Below are 18815 nucleotides of genomic sequence, written 5' to 3' on the forward strand. Positions count from 1 at the left end.
ATATGTTAAATAAGTATTGTGTAATACGGTGAAACTAGATGCCTCTTTTGTATGGGCCTTTTTCTATATTATTGAGTGGGCTTAGAGAAAAAATATTTTGGCAAGAGAAGAAGATTGACTTGCCAGGTCAATTCGCTGGAGTTGTAATGGAGATCAGACTCTTTGACAGAATTTTGGCATGCTCCCATTTCACCCAACCTTTATTGGAATTTTTTATTCTTATAAATTGCACTGAAAGTTTTAAGCTGCATAGACTTAACAAAAGTATTGACTAGTAAACGCCTTTAGTCGCCAAGTTTGACGCCTTTTAACGCGGAAATGTTAAGAAATTATGCAAACTGCAAAATTGACGCAGCCTATGTAGAATCTCCCTCACTCCAATCAAGTCGGTGCATTGCTCACAATTTCAAACCGCCACATATTCAACGTGTAAACACTTCAAAAGATTACAAATCCAAATAAAATAATCCTTCAAAAGTAATGGGAATATGCTTATTGAATAATGGTTAACATATTTATTTTTCTACACATGTTGACATATATATATAGGAATAAGGTATCCTAAACATTTACAACTTGGGTTCATATCATCTTGTAAAGGAAAAAACAGGGCTTGAAAACAGAGATAGAAGAGCAGAGGCGTGTTGAATAGATAGCACAGGGGCGACCTCAGCTTTGGAACACAAACTTAGCAATGGTGAGAAATCTGAACAAATTTTTCATTGTAGCAATTGTTGCTATTGCGGCTCTGCTGCAGAGCTCCGAGGGAAAGACAGTACATGTAGTGGGTGATGCCCTTGGCTGGATTGTTCCTCCTAGTGCTGATGCTTACACAACATGGGCTGCAAACCAGACCTTCAAAGTTGGCGACGTTGTTGGTAAATTTCCCTTTAAATTTTATATCGATCTTCATCTTCAAAGTTTTAAATGAATCGATCAAAAGTTATATGTATGGTTTTAATTTGTTCAGTGTTCAATTTCGCCACTGGAAGGCATGACGTTGCACAAGTAACAGAGAGTGCACTCAATGCATGCAACGGCAGTAGTCCCATTTTGAGAGAAACAAATGGTCCTTTAAACATTACTCTGAGTTCATCTGGCCAGTTTTACTACATTTGCACTGTTCCCGGCCACTGCAGCGGCGGCCAAAAGTTGATCATCAACGTTACTGCCGCCGCTTCTTCTCCGGCTCCTCAGCCCTCCACTGCTCCCTCTCCCATTAACACTCCAACACCAGCACCCCTGACTGCACCAACACCATCACCCGCCGCTGCCCCAACACAAACTCCAACATCTGCACCAACACCATCACTGGCCACGGCCCCAACGCCAACGCCGACTCCAACATCTGCACCAACACCATCTACCACAAGGGCACCGGCGACTTACATTGTTGGAGATGAAATGGGGTGGACTATCCCTCCAAACACTTCTGTCAGTTACCCAAATTGGGCTCAGGGCAAGAGCTTCATAGTTGGAGACACTCTAGGTATGTACAAAGTTTGGAATATATAATTGAATATATAGATAATTTGATATTTTACCATATAATATAATTCGTTCATTTCAAAACACTGAACAAATCTAACATGAAAAATCTCTTTTATTCCCATTTGCAGTTTTCAACTATCGGCTCGGTGTTCACGATGTGGCGGAGGTCTCAAAGCAAGCATACGGATCATGCGACAGCAACACCACCATTTCTCTTAATTCAAACCCGCCTGCAAGAATCACTCTCACAACTCCTGGCGAACATTTCTACATCTGTACCTTCGCTGGTCACTGCACAGCTGGTCAACAGCTGGCCATCAACGTCACCGGAACCAGCACTGCCACGTCACCTTCACCATCATCTCCAACAGCTGGGGCCACTCCTTCTGATCAACCGGGAAACTCTGCTAAGTCCATAAAATCTGCCGGGTTTTCTATCACTTTTCTAGCGATTATCGTTGTAGGTTTGTTGTATTAGACACGGTTTAGAGTTAGCCATTGTTGTCGTGAGTTCACAGATTGAGATTTTTGTATCACAATAAAGCTGATCTTAACTACCGCTTTTGTTTTTTAATTAAACATTGATGATCGTATGAATATTAACCGTCTGATGAACACAATAAAACAATGGTGTACCTTCGCTACTGGTTTTCTCTGGGAGTATTCACCGTCTGCATCCGAAATCGTCAACTTGAGACAAAAGGACTTTGAAAAAGCATGTGATTAAATTATTATAGTTTTTTTTTTTTTCATATCAGGAACCTGTCCGACTGTTATCTAGTTGTTCGATCCCAAATTAATTAGTTAAAGATTTTTTCAATATGAATAAACAAATTACTCAGACCTTAACCTTGAATCATAAAGAGGATTTTTTCTCTTGACTACTCAAATTTCTAAATTGTGATAATTATACCCATCTTTTTTAAGTTTTATTTTCTATTTCACCACAGTAATATTTGACTATTTATGTGATCAGATCAACACTTCCAGTATTCAAACCATACAAGATACATATGGATTCTGTCAGCCCTTCAAAGATGAAAGGAACAATATTAAAAATGGAAGACATTTATAATTGAAAGCTATATAACAAATATAAAATCCCTGCTCACTCAAGTTAAATTATCTCTTTGGAGTCGAACTAATCACACAGACGGATAAAACTTTAGATTGAGAGATTAGTCCTATAGTCATTATTGTATATTCTCTCTTTAATATTTGTTACATGATCGAACATAAGTGAAATGGACTTTGAATACCCAAAAAAGGAAAAAAAATACCATAGGACTTTCAAGTAAAACGGTGATTGAATTCCCTTTTATGGGTCAATAGCAGAAGTTGATTGCCAATTCAACAAACTGTACTTCGTCAATATATTGAACTTCCAAGTAATGAAGTGATTTTGAAAGCGGGTAATTTGGCATTTTCTTCAGTAAATTATTACAGGTTTCGGAATCTCGCATCCTTTTGTTAAAAATAGTCAAAAGAAGGAAAAGATGGTGTTTTTTGTGGTTTGGGTGGGCCAAAATTTTTTAATCAGATGGGCTGAGTCCTCTTCTAAATTCAATTTTAAGATACACATGGGAAGGGGCACGGTTGGGAGTAGACAGGGCCGTAGGCCGTGCTGGATCGAATTCAGCGCAGCCCACCTTATTAAGACCCACCAAGGGCAATGTTTCCTGATGAAAAGAGAGCCAAGATAAGAGATTAGATGCAAAATGGTGGCAGGTGGCACTTCCAGACAAAGACGGCAGAAACTAGGGAGATAAAGAATCATAGTATTGTAAATTCCTGACAGATTTAAGTTGTCTTCTGTTGAAAATTACATGTCGCTTGGCTTGAGAACAAATCATTAACATGAGAAAACTGATGTAACCATTCACACAGAAGGGTTTCTGTTGGGATCCCAATATTAAAAGGAATGACGAAGCCATTGATAGATCTATAAATTTGATGCTAGAAGTCTGGTTTTGCAAGATTTAACTGTCTATTGCTTGTAAAATGCGATTTAAGGAAAGGCCTCATCGTTAGTTTTTACTGCATTTTCATTTTTATCCCTCTCTTTTATTTCACATTCGTTGAAAGTAAGATTTTTCAGAACAGAGATAACCTACAAATCACAATTCACTTAAGAAATAAAGAGTAACTTGAATCTAATTAGGTCTTCAAATCCAATAATATATTAATCAAAAATTTAATTTTAAAATATCATCTAAACAAATTTGAACATTTCTCCCATCTTTGGAATCTTTCTTTTATCCCGAGCTATTCCAAGAAACCAGCCCGCCAACCTTTACTTTAGATTCAAACAGCTGTCGTCATTTCATCTACCCCGTGGATTCCCACTTTAAAGTGCACAGAAGGTGACAATCAACATTGGCCAGTACAGCTTTGCCTTATCAATGACAGTAAGCCCCATGTCTGCACAGACTGCACTTTTATATCAGGCTATCATTTTTAGGAGTCATTGTACCGGGTAGCCATTTATTCAAGTTGTTTTTTAGTAAATGCACGACTCTTCTTTTACAGGATTGCCGACACGTTATTAATATTACAGGACCGTGTCAGTGATTACGCCACCAGTATCAGTTTTCAGCCAAACAATGTAATAACATGAACGACACTGTAGATTCAAAAATTAATGAAATTGAATACAGTGTTGTATTTCCGTTTGTTTCTTGAATATAAACCCTAATGTCAAAATCTGTCACAAAATATGCAATAATGATAACGAAATGGTTCAGCGATCAAGCAAGCAAATTACAGTTCCAATATTTCATATGTATTGAATTATTATGAATTGAGAATCAAGTAGGCCAAAGGACCTATTCCCATTTAAGATTTAATGAAATCTCAAACTTTTATCTACTAAGATTCAAAAACTCAAATGTTCACATATAAACTAATAAAATTTATTAGTTTTACGGATAAAATTATCATTTAACAAATAATATTAAAAAAAATAAAATTTTATCTCATTTGTTCTTCTAAATCTTATAAACTAACAATATTCCTTCAAGATTAAATTTTGAAAAGTTATATTTTTACCCCTATTAGGTTTCTAATTCTTCAGGAATCTCAAGATGATGTCTCTCCCTCTCGGGCATGTCTCTCCTTCTCAGCCATTTCCTCTTAACAACACTATCAACGACAAGCGTCTTCATCTCTTCAATGAAGACGTAACCTTTTGGAAACGAAGACGTTGCCTTCATCCAAAAACGAAGACAAATGCCAGAGAAAGTCATCAACAGCATCGTCCGGAGGAGACTTCCAAGGAGGAAAGACACGCCGAAGAGGGTGAGACATTGTCGAGAAATCACTGGAGAACTAAAAACTTAGCAAGAGAAAAGATGCAACTTTTCAAAATTTAATCTAATAAGAGAAATTGTTAGCTTTCAAGGGAAAAATGAGATAAAGCTTTAGTTTTTTTTAATATCTATGATTAAATGACAATTTAATCTCTAAAACTATCAAAGTTTATTAACTTTAACAGTTTATGGGTAAGTATTTAAGTTTTTAAAACTTAACAGGTGAGAATTTCAGTTTTCACTAAATCTTGGATGAGAAGAAGTCCTTTGTCCAATAAAGTAATACCTAAAAAATAGTTTCAGGTTTAAAATTATAGAACTAACCAAATCCAACCAAAGGAGGGTAAAATATGCTGGATGACAAGACAAAGGGGTTCCTCAGGAAGAAAACAAGAAGACAAGTTCTTAGAACGCATTTCTAGTTAAGGCTAAACCTCCCTCCCAACTTACTCGACCTCACACAAACTTGCAACGCCTATGGAATATTTCTTTATCTGGCAACCAATAACAGCACAAATAAATTGATCAAACTAGACTAGGGAGAAGAAAGGTTAAGAAATTGAGCCGCAACCAATTACACATCAATTCTTTCATCTCAAATACAAAAAGTAATTGTTATAAGCTACAGTTACAAACAAAAGAAGATTTATATAGGTATCTAATTCAACAAAGCATGATAAATTTGTTCCTGTTAACTCTACTCATTCATGTAGAGAGCCCTCCAACTTGGTGCGACATCTATTGTAGACTACTTTTTGGTGCAGTTCAGTACCATTCTTGAAAGTTCAGATATCTATTCAAAGCAATGAATTTATAGTTCAAAATGGATCACCTAAGCAGGAAAACTTTTTCTCCGTTGCCAATCTGAGTCTTTTTTCAACTGGAAAGCTAGATATCATTCAATTAAATGTAAGAGATCATTAGTGGCTTCTTGTCTCAACTCTGTTGTAATCTGTAATCAAGGCTGAAAGTTTTACTGGCATACCATATTGTTATTCACAGTCCACATGAAATTTTTTTTTATGTTTATAGATATATAGAAAGTAGAAGTTGCAGAATGATTCTCCATTAGATTTGACGCATCTCAAACTTGAAGTATATATGCTACAACTTGAAAAAAGTGTCTACAAACCTGGTCCTCCTATTCGACTGATGACTTGGATGGAAGACCTGGTTGCAAGCAAAAATGTACATTATCCAAATTGTCATTGATTAGTGCCTTAGACTTTCTAGTAGTAGCCTCAAAATTACGAAATTCATCCTTAGGAAACCACTTAGTTGAACTGGACTCGAAGGGATCATCAGCAGTCTTCCCTGGAAAGAAACTGAACTCTTTGTTTCTTTGCGAAGAAAGATTCCTAAACCTATTCTCTTCCTGGGAACTACTTGAACCAGCATCTTCTGTTTCACACACACAACTTCTATCCATGCTCATACAGGGGTCTGCAATGTGGCCCAATCGCAAGGATAAATCACATTCTGTAGCAAGTGGCCTCTTGTGGGCATCCCTAAAATCTGGTTGTGTGATTCTCTTAGAAGCAATATCAGAGCCTGGACAGGAGAAAAGATTCTGTAAGACACCCATTTCCGAAGGCTCTGGAATAGACATACCAACAGGTTTGCCAACAAAAATAGGAGTAGCTTTTATATTTTCGGGAACTTGGGAGCCTAACTTGGAATCTTCAATTCCAAAGTGAGTTCCATAGTACAATGGATAAACCGAACCCAACTTCATTGGGATGTTAGACTCCATTGTCATCGTCTTGTTACGTCCAGGAGGGACAGTAAAAGAAGGGAAACTATGGAGAGCCACTGGGTTATTATTTCCAACAACAGGACAGTTCAATTGTGAAACTGGAAAAGTGGGATTCACATTCACAGAAGATCTTGCAAAGTTTAATGAACTTCCAGAATGAAGTGATGAAGGCTTAGGGCATTGTTCATCAACAGATTTATCCACAATTCTAGGAGGCATGGATGGAGATTCTTGTGGTCTCAAGTTCAGATAAGTCCTAGGGTTACTGTGTCGTTGGCTTCTTGAAGCTCTCACCGGAATGCAGCCCAAATTAAGGGCAGCTAAAGAACCCAAAAAAAAAAAAAAATTGTGAACAAACAGAAATTAAAGCCTCTGGTCTATTTATAATGAACCACTTGAAAACTAAATTAAGTTCAAGCTAACATGCATCTACATTGAAAACAATACAAGAGCAAGACTTGCAAGTTGGATCTAAAATAGCAGGGCAAAGAACAAATATAATGTTACCTTCAACACAAGGCGGTAAAAGCTCGCCAGTTTCAGTGCCCTCGTCTCTTCTTATAATCGTGTTAATGGAATCATTTACACGGTCCCATAATGTATCAAGATTAGTGTACTCAGCCTAAGTAATGAAAGCATGCAAAATGAATTCGAAAATAATTTTCAAAATAAAATATAAAAAGATAAAAGAAGATCCAAGAACTTTGAAGCAAAATCAAGAAGAGTAACCTCAGAATTGGCTTTGGAGTACATGATTTCTTCGGCTTTTAAGACTACAACAGGTAGTTTTTCTTGCCACTCCCTGTTCTTCTTAGTTTGGGGGTTATGAGTCTCATGTACGACCCTGATCAAACACATGGTCGACAATCACAAAAATGAGCAAAACAGCGTATCGAAAAAAGGAAGTAACATAAAGAAGACCCAGAACCTGAAAATCTGCTGAATGATAGAGCCTCTCATGGGTTGATGTCTTTCGCTGTGCCATGCTCTCCTCACGCACTCATATGGTCTTGGCCCTGGCCTTGGCATCTTGAATTAGAAACTCCCCACCTAAAACTTTACCCCGCAAGTGAAAAGATGTATATAATTTGTGCTCTCTCTCTCTCTCTCTTATTTCTTTTTCAAGGAGAAGTAGAAGAGAGTGAGGGAGTCCACATGAGGGAATAGACACAAAGACTGACAAGTCAGTTGGTGCGGTGCTTTGGGGTGAGTAATTTCATCCCGACATAGGTATCAGTGTATTAGGATATATATAATAAAAATATATATATAAACTAAATGGATATAATAAATATATTATATAAGATAACACATATTATATTATATTATATTATATTATATATATTATTATATAAGTTGATATAATAAAAAAAAATGATAGTTTAATAGAAAATATATATAAAATTTTAAGTGTTTATAATATTTTTTAAAATGATAACATATCAATTATATATTTTATTATATTATTTTTTAAAAATTGTATCATATAATATGATATGATAAAATATTTTATACATAATATAAAAAATTAAATTTTTGATATATAATACAATACATGATTTAACCGACATGATCCCAATTTTGCAATGGAGATTTTTTGGCTAGAGAGCAGTGCACCATAGAAAAAGATGGTTTTCCCATTTTTGCTGTCTTCCCCTAATAATTTAACATAATTTATCATTTAATCATTAAATTTGTAGTTCCATCTATTATTAGTTGTTTGAGTTAGATTAGATCGATATAAAAAAGAAAATTCCAATTCAAATAAAATCTTTTCATCAAAAATTAAAAAATAATATTAATAATAATACAAGAGGTTGGGTCACTTTCTAAGGGAAAACATAAAGAGAGAAGGTGGGCGCCAAAGCGCCTGGGTTGGAGTCAGCCTTTTACTGCCGTCACAAATTTGCAGATTGATTACCCGGCATGCCCACAAACAGAAATTGACACCTTACCCCCCTATTCAGACTGAGTCCTCTTCCTCAGCCGCACTCACTGTAAAGCAACTTGAGCTTACACTAGACATTGGAACTCACACTCCTTCACTTAACCACTTTACATCTCATACATACATTGCTTTTCTTTTTTTCTATGTGCCTCTATGCTTATGCCTATGCCTAATTCATGGAAATTCTTATGTTTTTCGCTTGTCACCATCATACTAAATTGTAAATTGCCTTAAATTCATAAAAACCTCCCATTTCAAAAAATGGTGAGTTTCAGTAGTCAAATTTCTGGAATCTTCATATATTATCAAATTGCATATTAAAAGTAATATGAGCAATAAAAAATCGATTATGAGAACAATATTTCAATACTTCTCCCTCAATGTGAAATCATTTACTCCATCTCCAATTCTTCTAAACTCACGTAGTGTACAACCTATCTAACCCAGATTTCTTATCAATCATAAAAACTGAAGAGTATTTGAAAAATCTCACATTACATATGCTTAAATATGAAATTTCAGAAGAGAAGTGAGGGTGCAGTGGTTTAAGACGAAATCAGGCACATTGTACCCTAAAACCCAAACTCAAGTTGTGCCCTCTCTTCTTGTAAAGCTGCTTCTTCAAACAATATACCAAGTCATTTGGAATTTGGGCGTGTCAGCTAGCTTCCATAGCTAGGGCAATAAAGCACAACTCCATCATAGACAGACTCTTCCACCCAGGAAAGACATAAGAATTTCCAACTGGTAATACTTCATCATACTATGATGATGATGACAAGTAATTTAGTGGGGATGACAAGTAGTTTAGAGGTTCCTGCCTTTACATGTAATTTTAAGGCACTAAAACTTGTTTCCACCTTCCTTTTAGTTGGAACAAAAGCTGATAAGACAAGGGCCATCCTGCAGCATAATTCCTCATGAACTCATTTGGATGCCACAAAGTTAAAGAAATTTAAAACAAAATTAATTTTTGAGTAATAGATTTGGAGCTTGTACAGTTCAAAATCTCAAATTATTGTCTGTATCTTTCATTTTTCTTCACCAAATAGCCACAGTAGAAGGAGTCCTTAATGCGGCATACCTTAAGAAATCCGAGCACTCAATGAAAGAATCTCCTGCGACATCGAGCAGATCCATGCTCCTCGTAGTCAGCCTTGGTGACACACATTGCTTCAAAATCAGGACTGGAAGCCAAAAGGGATCCCCCTCTCCATACACCTAATATGGGACTGGACATGCACAAAACTGTTTACCAACCGGCAGCAGTAGCTTTTTAGAGAAAAATTACTAATTTTTCACTTACTCTTCTTGACTAGTTATCTCCACTTGATAGTCATGAGGGACAAGAGGCCGTAGCTCCTTTTCTCTGTTCAGTAAAGCATAAATATTCTTGATGAGCCTCAACATTATTTCTCATCATAATCACATAAAGATTAAAGCTTACAGTCTCTCAGCAAAACGAGGAAATAAAGTGCTTCCACCTGTCAATATTATGCTGAAAAAATCCAAAAAAAATTCAATCAGAAAATTAAATTTTAAAGATTAAAAATTTTTTAAAAGCTTAACATTTGAGGACTTCAAGAAGCCACCTTTCATAAAGTACAGAATGCAGATAAGGGTGGCAAGAATTAACAGCTCGAACAATGCACTCAGGGAGTCCAGCCTGGTTCATTCCTGCAATACATTCCATATTAGCACTTTGTAAGAGTACTAGAACACTAGGCAAAATGGCAAACATATTATCTTGTTCCAAGTTCACTTTGGGAAATTCATACAATGTCCATATTATTCAAGAAAAATCCTCCCCTAACTCATACATTAACAAGTCACTACAACAACTGTAAACCTTACTAAAATTGATACACCTACCCAAATCAGCAGGTTGAAAGATCATCTCTGGAACAAGGAAGCGTTCGTTTGTCAAGTCAAACTCCTGTATAGATGACAAGGGAGTGTAAATTAGTGAAGTTGGACAGATGAATCAATTCAGAAAGGACAAGGGTTACTACATTTTTGTTCAAGTCGACTCTCTTGCTGTCCCTAGGCACTTCAGCATCTTCTATCTGTTTTGTCTCAGAAGGTTGAGGTTGAGATCCATCACTCAAACTGAGATACCTCTGAGCTGCATCTGGATCTTTAACATAGCCCTTTGTGTGTGTGACACCATCTGGAAGAACATATGTGCACCTCATGAGATTATCCCTCCCTCGTTTCCTGCAAAAATGTTCATATATAAACACAAACTATAAATGATCATAGCTGATGATTTCTATGAAACAAGGTACACACAAATTACATCCTATATCTGTTTTAACACCATCCAACTATACAAAACTGTTAGGAGTCTTTACCCATACTGTCACTCTTATCTAGCATAATGCACAAACAAACAAGCCATTACAATCATCTTCGAATTTCAATGAACATATATGAAACAATATCCACGAATAAAAACTTGTTTTTTATTTTATTTTTGAAATGGAATAGAAAATCAACCTGGCAATTTGAAGATCACGAGCGACATCAAGCGAAACAAAACACAACTTCTCCTTGACATCATCAATAATGAAAGTCTCATCCATAACATTGATGGCGCGATACGAAACCAGCTCCTTCAAGTAATTGGTCAACGCTTTTCCACCCAAGTCAATCCTTTTCACCGCGTAATTCATCGTGAAATTCTGAAACACAGGCGACGCATGCGTGAAACTGAATCCACAATCAACCACCAAGCTACATTGCGTCTTCGATACTAGTCCGTACGGCCTCCGACTCGCCTCGTAAAGATGCACCAAAGACGGCGAGTCCGCTACGAACAACGACTTAAAGTTGAAGTCCTCAAAGACGAGCTCATCGGTGGCTCGTTGAATAGAAGGGAGAGTAAAGAGCGGTTCGGTGAGTAAGAGAGATGACGTGGAAGGGCTAACGTGAAGGAGAGAGGAGAAGAGGTGGGCCCAGATGTCGCGCTGGAGGTCGGCGTTGATTAAATAACCGCGATCAACGGGACGACGGACAGCGGCAGAGGTGAGATCTTCAGTGGTGGAGGCGGTGACGGGAGATGGATGAAGGAATTTTTTGGAGGATAAAGGACGGTAGAGACAGTTAGGGATTATGACGGCGGGGTCACGCTCGCCGCCTTGACCGGCTTTTATAAGGCCGCCACCATTGTCCAGAACGACAACGTTTGACATGTTGAAGGTCAAGGCGGAACTCTGAAGTGGGATGTGAATGTTCAATGCATATTGAAATGGGTGTTTCGGACTTTGTTAGGGTTTATTGGGACTCAAAGTTGAAAAAGAAATGTTGAAACTATTATTACAAAATATCAATTTAATCCTTTTAAAGAATTTATCATATAAAAATGCATAAATTTAATCGGATTAATATTATATTTCTCAAATAAAATATCAAAGTTTGGGAAATTCACTGGAGGCGGTAAAACAAGAAAATCGGTTAATTAATCCATCGATTTTAGTTTTAATTTTAATTTTTCATTTTTTAAATCTCCAAACTGATTTCAAATTTTAAATAAAAAATCATTTACACTTTTTTTAAATCACTTTTTCTATCAATATTATATTAATTTTTAATTAAAAAATCATCCAATAACAAAAAATTAACAAACTCATAATTAAATATTAAAACATAAAATAAATCATTAATATTGGAACAACGAAAATGTTATACTAATTTTTATACATTTTTTGTTAAAAAATTCTTGATAAGAAATGATTTTGCGTGAAAATTATTTACCTTCGTTAGATTTTAATTTAAATATAACTCAATTTTTGATAAAAATGTTTTAGAATAACTGTTAACTAAAATCATTAGGACCTCTCAAATAAGATTAGTTTAATTAAGATCTCTCAAACGTTTAAAAATCATTTAAAAAGTATAGTAATATTTTTCATATTTGTCATTTTATTAAAGGCAATAGAATTATTTTTCACCTAAATTTTAGCTTAATTTCAAAAATATATATATGATAATTTAAAAACTTATATACCTATTTATAGCTCAACAGCTGTTAATTTTTTTAATTAAAAACAGAGGTAGAATTGTTATTTTATTATTAATATTAAAAATATATATAATTTATTATTTTTTCTATATAAATTTTAAAAACTAACAATTTTATTCATGTCTAAAGTTTTTAAACTTTGAAATGGAACATCCACCTCCCCCCCCCCCCAAACAAAAACTTAGTTTTTCATTTTTTCTAATTTCAGTTGTCTCCTAGAACTTTTAAAAATAGCATTTCACCCCTTTCTCGAATTTCAGTTCCAAACATCTTTTCTGGCGTTCTTTATATCTATCTTCGGCCTCCTCCCCCACCTAAACGGATGGGAAAAGGTGATGCAATGAAAAGATTCTTCGTCATACAGTGTGACAAAGAGACTTTCTTCATCACACTAGTGTTTTTCGTTGACTCAAACGAACAAGAAGGCTGGAGAGGATGTCAAAAGGGATGTCAGAAACTAAAATTCAAGAGGGGGTGAAATGTTGTTTTTAATAGTTAGAGAGGTAGCTAAAGTTAGAAAAAAATGAAAATCCTAAGTTTGAGGTGGGGGGAGGGGAAGGAATGTTACTTTTTAAAATTTAAAAATCTTTAAACAAAAATAAAGTTATTAGTTTTTAAAATTTTAGAAGAAAAAATAATAAATTTTATATATTTTTAATATTAATAGTAAAATAATAATTTTATATTTATCTCTAATTAAAAATTTTAATAGCAAATAGATTATAAATAGATATTTAGGTTTTTAAATTATTATAAATGTATTTTTGAGGTTGATCTAAAACTTAGGTGGAAAATACTCTTTTGGCCATTAAATAGACAGGACTTAATAGGCCAAACGGTCGCCCGCAGAGAGAGCCATTTGGAGGTCCAAGTTCAGCGTGATTTGCTCACAGGATATCTCCGAAAAGGTGATGCATAACACTGACAGCTTACTTTTGACAATATGCGGGTGGACGGCATGTATGACCACGAACCCATTGATAAATTATTTAGGTAAAATTATCAAGCATCCAAATGTATAGACAACCAAGCTTTGTCTGAGTCTAAAACCACAGAACCTTCTTACCAAACCAAGCTGAACTAGTCCAGAGGACTTGGTCAGCTCCGGTAATTGGACAAACCTCATAAAATTGTTTAATCTAAACCCCTTCAACCAAATATTTTATACTCCTGGAAGGAGAGCTCCAACTTCCTGCTCAACAATGTTGTTTCCACAAGCAAACAAAATTAGAGAAGCTTGTTTAACAACCGTAAAATATTATAAAATATTGGACAAATTGTGATAGACACTAGTCATTTACTATATTCAATATCAAATCCTGCGTGCTTTACTCCATCGGATGAAGGTAAGTACACAAGAAAATGGTGAAAAAACTTTAGAAGATAGAGAACATCTTCCATGGGGGGAAGTACGTAGTAATGTGCAGCAAAGGAAAAACCAGACCTCCATAAATACAGCCTAATCAATAGGGGGCATAGTAATACCCTCCAGGCTGCCCCATACCAGTGACCTGTGGCATCCCATAAGGCATCATGAGTTGAGGATTAGGACCATAATAGCCAAGGTTACCAGCAATCTTGTTCAAACCAACTTGGCCTTGCATCCCATCCCTTCCATATTGCTGCCACAGCTGCTGTTCCTTTACAAGAAACTGCTGCTTCCTCTCCATTTCTGCCATCTGCACATAAGCTGGAGGCGGCACAGAAAGGGATGCTGCGAATGGATCTTCATTCCCCAACTTTTGAACAGTCCCATCAGGGGCAGGCAGAGCCAGAACTGGTGTAGAACTCTTTCCTGGCACAGGCAGTGTCACACTGCTTGCACTTCCACCAGTCAGTTGAGTGGCATTTACATGCTGTCTTACTGCCCCTTGATCATACATGCCATTTAACAATAATGGATCAAAACCACCTGCATATGCAGCTTTCTGCTTGGATAGATTACTTGCAGATTCCACCAAAGCTAATTCCCAATCTGCTTTACCAGTCTCAGCAGCTGGTGTTTGCCATGCAGAAGTCACCTCAGGTTCTCCATTTGAGGGGAATGCTTCCCATGAACCATTTGTATTTGTAGTTGGTGGCCCAGGGAACAAAGCTAAAGCCAGTTTGTTGCCTTGCTCATCAGCTGTAATTGCATCCTCCTTTAAATTTACCAAATCCTCTGTTACCTGTTGAGGCTGAGGTTTGGGAGCTTGTTGGGGCTCAGGTGGAGGTGGTGGTGGAGCAGTGTAACTCTCAGGTGGAGGCAGAGCCTTAACCTCATTAATATCTAGTTCCGCTTCTTCCTTAATAGAAGGTTTCTCCCCCCTAACTCTCTCAGGACTCTTTGGTCTGTTTGCCATCTCCTTCAAGAAACCATCAAGTGTCCCCAAAAGCTTATCAGTAATCCTCTGCACTTCTGGGTACTCGGATGATCTTGCAATCCCCATGTCCTTGCACCAACCATAAAATCCCACGAGCTCATCAATCATCTTGGCTGCACTAACATAAGTATCAAAACCCCTGACACAATCTGCATACTCCATCTCTGTAAATCTATCCAACAACACCCCCAATGCGCCACATATCTCAATATATAACCCAAAGCTCTCCTTCACAACCAAATAAAGTGCAACAAGCACCAACCTGCTATTCTTGGCAGCACCTGTTGGCCTACAACTCAAAACCCTATCAAGGATCCTCAACAACTGATTCAACCTCGCTAATACCCTCTCAGGACTCATTTCTCTCATAGGAGTAGCCTCTTTTTTTTCCTCTCTTTTCACTGACTCTTTCACATCACCATATGATCTCGATCCTGTCCCCATTCCATAGTCAAAATCATCCTTAAACCTATCATCTTTCTCCTCAAATTTTCCATCCCCACCCTGTTTTTTCTTCTCATAAACATCAAATTCCACCTTCTCATCTAAGTACATAGCATAAAACCTCACAAAGCCACCATGATCCCACGAATTTGAATGTGCCTCATCTCTAAAATCTGACATATTCAAAACCCTCATCCCTCTCCTCGTTGCATACACAATTTCCTCGCCAAACAGCAAATGCCCATCTAACAAAAGCCTGTGCACTAGCATGAGTGCCTTCACGGCCACTATCCAATCATGAGTTTTACTCAATCTCTTTGATATAGTAGCAACACATGCAGTAACATACCCTCTAGAATAACAAGTCATACTTATTATTTCCCTAATATATTTCTCATCAGCCGGCTCATCATCATGACTAGTGGCTTTAACAACCAAAACTTCAAGCTCCGGTGCAATGTTACCAGCCACTTTTGCCAAACTTATACTCGTTTGATCCTTCACTGCACCGATCGCCTTACGGATCGTGCTTGGAGCCATCGTTTCACAATACAGAGAAGTAAAATTAAATGTTTATCAAAAGAATTGTTTGGATTGTACAAACCTTTTTGGCTCGGTGGATCTGAATGAGAATGGAAGATCTATTGACTCGGTTGACCAAAATCGTCGGCGGAGATGACGACTGTAGCTGAGAAGACGCACCGGATCTGAGAGTTAATCAAGTACCAGATTTTTCTCTGTTTGCTGGAGTAATAAGCAAGTAAGAGAGAGGAGGCAAATAAATATGAGACAATCACATTCACATAGCTTGCAAAAGCGCGTAACAGGCGGATAGTCGATCTTCAAACGCAGTCGTTTTAGTAGTTTATTTATTTATTGTGAATAACTTTACCATTTTTAGTCCACTTTATTTTATTTGTTTTTGTCTTCTTATAATGATCTCCAACAGATTTTTTTTTTTCGAATTAACTTTAATCTTTTTAATTTGATTTAACCAATATAATTCTGTTGGAATGAAATTTCTCGTTAAAAATAAAAAATTAATATAATAATTTAAAATTTAACTATACGGTGATTACTGATTCATTTTCTTTTTTTAATATAAATAACAAATTTATTGAATTAATTAATATCAATTATTTTATTAATTAATATCAATTATTTTGTACAAAATAAATTAAAATAGGAGAAATTGTGCTTAATGGTATTACAATTTTTTTTTTCACTTTTTCTCTAATTCGGACTTGTTTGATAAGTAAGTTGGATAGATATGTATTAAATCAAAATGAATACAAATCGATCTAAACGGGTAATAAAAATTTTTATTTTTGTGTGACTTTAAGAGCACGATGGATTAGACTTGGCCATGGGCCGGTTTGGCCTGTGAATCAGACCGAAACTGGCCTGAAAAAACCCAAAATCGAAATCGATAAATTCGAAACCGAACTAAACCAGAACCGAAATAGGATTTTAGCAGTTCAGTTCCGGTTTATTTAATTTTAAACCGTGAAACCGCCGGTTTACACCCGGTTTATGAACCGACATGTAAACCGACGGTTTACTGTGCTGAACCGAAAAATTTTAAAACTTTTTTGAATTTACTGAATTTTTTTAAATTTATTAAGCAAGTCAACGGTTCCCCAGAAGGGAAATTTTCAATTTTTAAAATCGCAATTCACCCCCCTATTTTTTAATTTTTTCAAAAAAAGTTTTCTATATATACCCATTCAAATTTCAATCTCTCAAATTTCAATCTCTCCACTCTCTCACTCAATCTTCAAACTCTCATTCTCATTCTTTCAACTCTTAATACTCTCTCAATCTTTCAATTCAATCAAATTATCTTAAATTTAATTAAATTCTTTCTTAATTTTTTATTAATTCCAATTTCTATTTTTATTATACAATTCATAATTAATTATAGAATTTATTTCTATAATTAATTTTATTTATTATTTTTTAATTATCTTTCATAATTACTCATATAATTTATTTATATAATTAATTTTATTTATTATCAAAAAATGACAAGTAGTGGAAATTTTTCTGGTAATAGGAGATTTGATCAATATTCACATATATCAAATGTGAATAAAAATCAATTTATAGATGATTTTTCAACACAAGAAAATGAAAGTCAATATGAAGAGGTGGAGCAACAACAACAACATCAACAATAGATGGAGATGAAACAACACTCTCAAAAAATTCTTATATCTGATATTTTCAAAATTCATTTCAAGAAAATACAAAAGGAATATGGTAATTTCGATGTTGCTTGCAATTATTGTAGGCAAATTTATAAATTCAAACAAAGAGGTGGATACGAGACATTCAAAAGGCACTTAGAGTCAAAGCATCCGAAAAAAATTGGGCAAAGCCAAGGCCAAACACAAATAACCAGGTATAGTTCTACACATAAATCTTTATTTATGTATAATGATAATAAAAGTAAAGAAGATTTTTGCAAAAATGATAGCAATAGATCATTTAGCATTTAGTTTTGGTGAAAATTTAGGTTTTAATAATTATTGTAAAACTGCATTAAATCCTGCACATAAAACTATTCCAAGAAACACATTAAAAAAAAACATTATTTAGTTTATATAAAAACAAAAAAGAGAATTAATTCAATTTTTTACAAATTTTAATGGGCGTGACTATTGACAAGTTCACTCTTATATGGGTATAACTTGTTATTGGATATATGACAATTTTCTATTACAAAAAAGAATTTTAGCATTTAGGGTGTTTGATGTACGACATACGACTGATAATATTTATAAAATAATTAAAGGAATATTAGAAGAATATAAATTACTTTATAAAATTTTTTCAATTTCATTTGATAATGCACGTTCAAATACTGTCTCAATAAATGATTTAATTAATATTTACAAACATAATTTATGTGGTAGATTTTTTCATATTAGATGTGCATGTCATGTATTAAATTTATGTGTACAAGATTATTTACATTGTCTTAATAATTTTATTAGTCCAATAAAAACAACAATTTCATTTTTATGGACACATCCCCAAACTATGAAAGAATAGAATAAATTTTGTAAACAACATAATAGAAAACCAAAAAGATTTCCTAAAGACGTGTCGACTCGTTGGAATTCAACATATGAATTACTCAATGAGTCTTTTGATTATAGGGATTTATTATGCGAATTTATTTCACAACATGTGCCACAAGTTACATTATATCCCTAACATTGGGATATTTGTAAAACAATTTTAAATGTTTTAAGAAATTTTAATAATGCAACATATACTTTAAGTGGGGTTTATTATCTTATTTCTCATTTGCTTTTAAATGAAGTTGTTAATATTATTGAGGCTTTACAAGAAGCCGAACAAGATATTATTTTACAAGAAGCTATTTTTTTAATAAAAACAAAATGGTTAAGTTACTATAAAACGATTCTAGAACTTTTTCTTATTGCATATTTTTTTTATCCTAGATTTAAAT

General features: G+C 35.0%; 4 protein-coding genes across 5 annotated transcripts; 1 reads left to right on the forward strand and 3 right to left on the reverse strand.

Moving 5' to 3' along the window:
• The first annotated feature begins 561 nt into the window (after positions 1-561).
• On the forward strand, positions 562-2088 carry LOC123194292 (blue copper protein-like). Its single transcript, XM_044607464.1, has 3 exons — positions 562-878; positions 971-1489; positions 1620-2088. The coding sequence occupies exons 1-3, from the start codon at positions 695-697 to the stop codon at positions 1967-1969; spliced, it is 1053 nt and encodes a 350-aa protein (XP_044463399.1). The 5' UTR covers positions 562-694; the 3' UTR covers positions 1970-2088.
• Positions 2089-5350: 3262 nt separating this feature from the next.
• LOC123194024 lies at positions 5351-7780 on the reverse strand. Of its 2 annotated transcripts, XM_044607136.1 has the most exons (5): positions 7484-7780; positions 7285-7399; positions 7063-7177; positions 5932-6875; positions 5351-5687 (listed from the first exon to the last, which is right to left on the reverse strand). In XM_044607136.1, exons 1-4 carry the CDS (start codon positions 7582-7584, stop codon positions 5941-5943), a joined length of 1266 nt encoding a protein of 421 aa, XP_044463071.1. In that variant the 5' UTR covers positions 7585-7780; the 3' UTR covers positions 5351-5687; positions 5932-5940. The 2 variants fall into 2 exon arrangements, with proteins under 2 accessions (XP_044463071.1, XP_044463070.1); XM_044607135.1 differs by having other exon boundaries at positions 5351-6875.
• Positions 7781-8832: 1052 nt separating this feature from the next.
• Positions 8833-11787, reverse strand: LOC123193869 (actin-related protein 6). The gene is made up of 8 exons (XM_044606944.1): positions 11003-11787; positions 10516-10720; positions 10376-10439; positions 10096-10180; positions 9951-10001; positions 9810-9872; positions 9588-9735; positions 8833-9406 (listed from the first exon to the last, which is right to left on the reverse strand). The coding sequence occupies exons 1-7, from the start codon at positions 11695-11697 to the stop codon at positions 9606-9608; spliced, it is 1293 nt and encodes a 430-aa protein (XP_044462879.1). The 5' UTR covers positions 11698-11787; the 3' UTR covers positions 8833-9406; positions 9588-9605.
• Positions 11788-13764: 1977 nt separating this feature from the next.
• On the reverse strand, positions 13765-16106 carry LOC123194824 (probable clathrin assembly protein At4g32285). Its single transcript, XM_044608257.1, has one exon. It carries the CDS (start codon positions 15872-15874, stop codon positions 13991-13993), a length of 1884 nt encoding a protein of 627 aa, XP_044464192.1. The 5' UTR covers positions 15875-16106; the 3' UTR covers positions 13765-13990.
• Positions 16107-18815: the final 2709 nt, after the last annotated feature.

Source organism: Mangifera indica, chromosome 13 (assembly GCF_011075055.1).
Source record: "Mangifera indica cultivar Alphonso chromosome 13, CATAS_Mindica_2.1, whole genome shotgun sequence".
Classification (NCBI taxonomy): domain Eukaryota; kingdom Viridiplantae; phylum Streptophyta; class Magnoliopsida; order Sapindales; family Anacardiaceae; genus Mangifera; species Mangifera indica.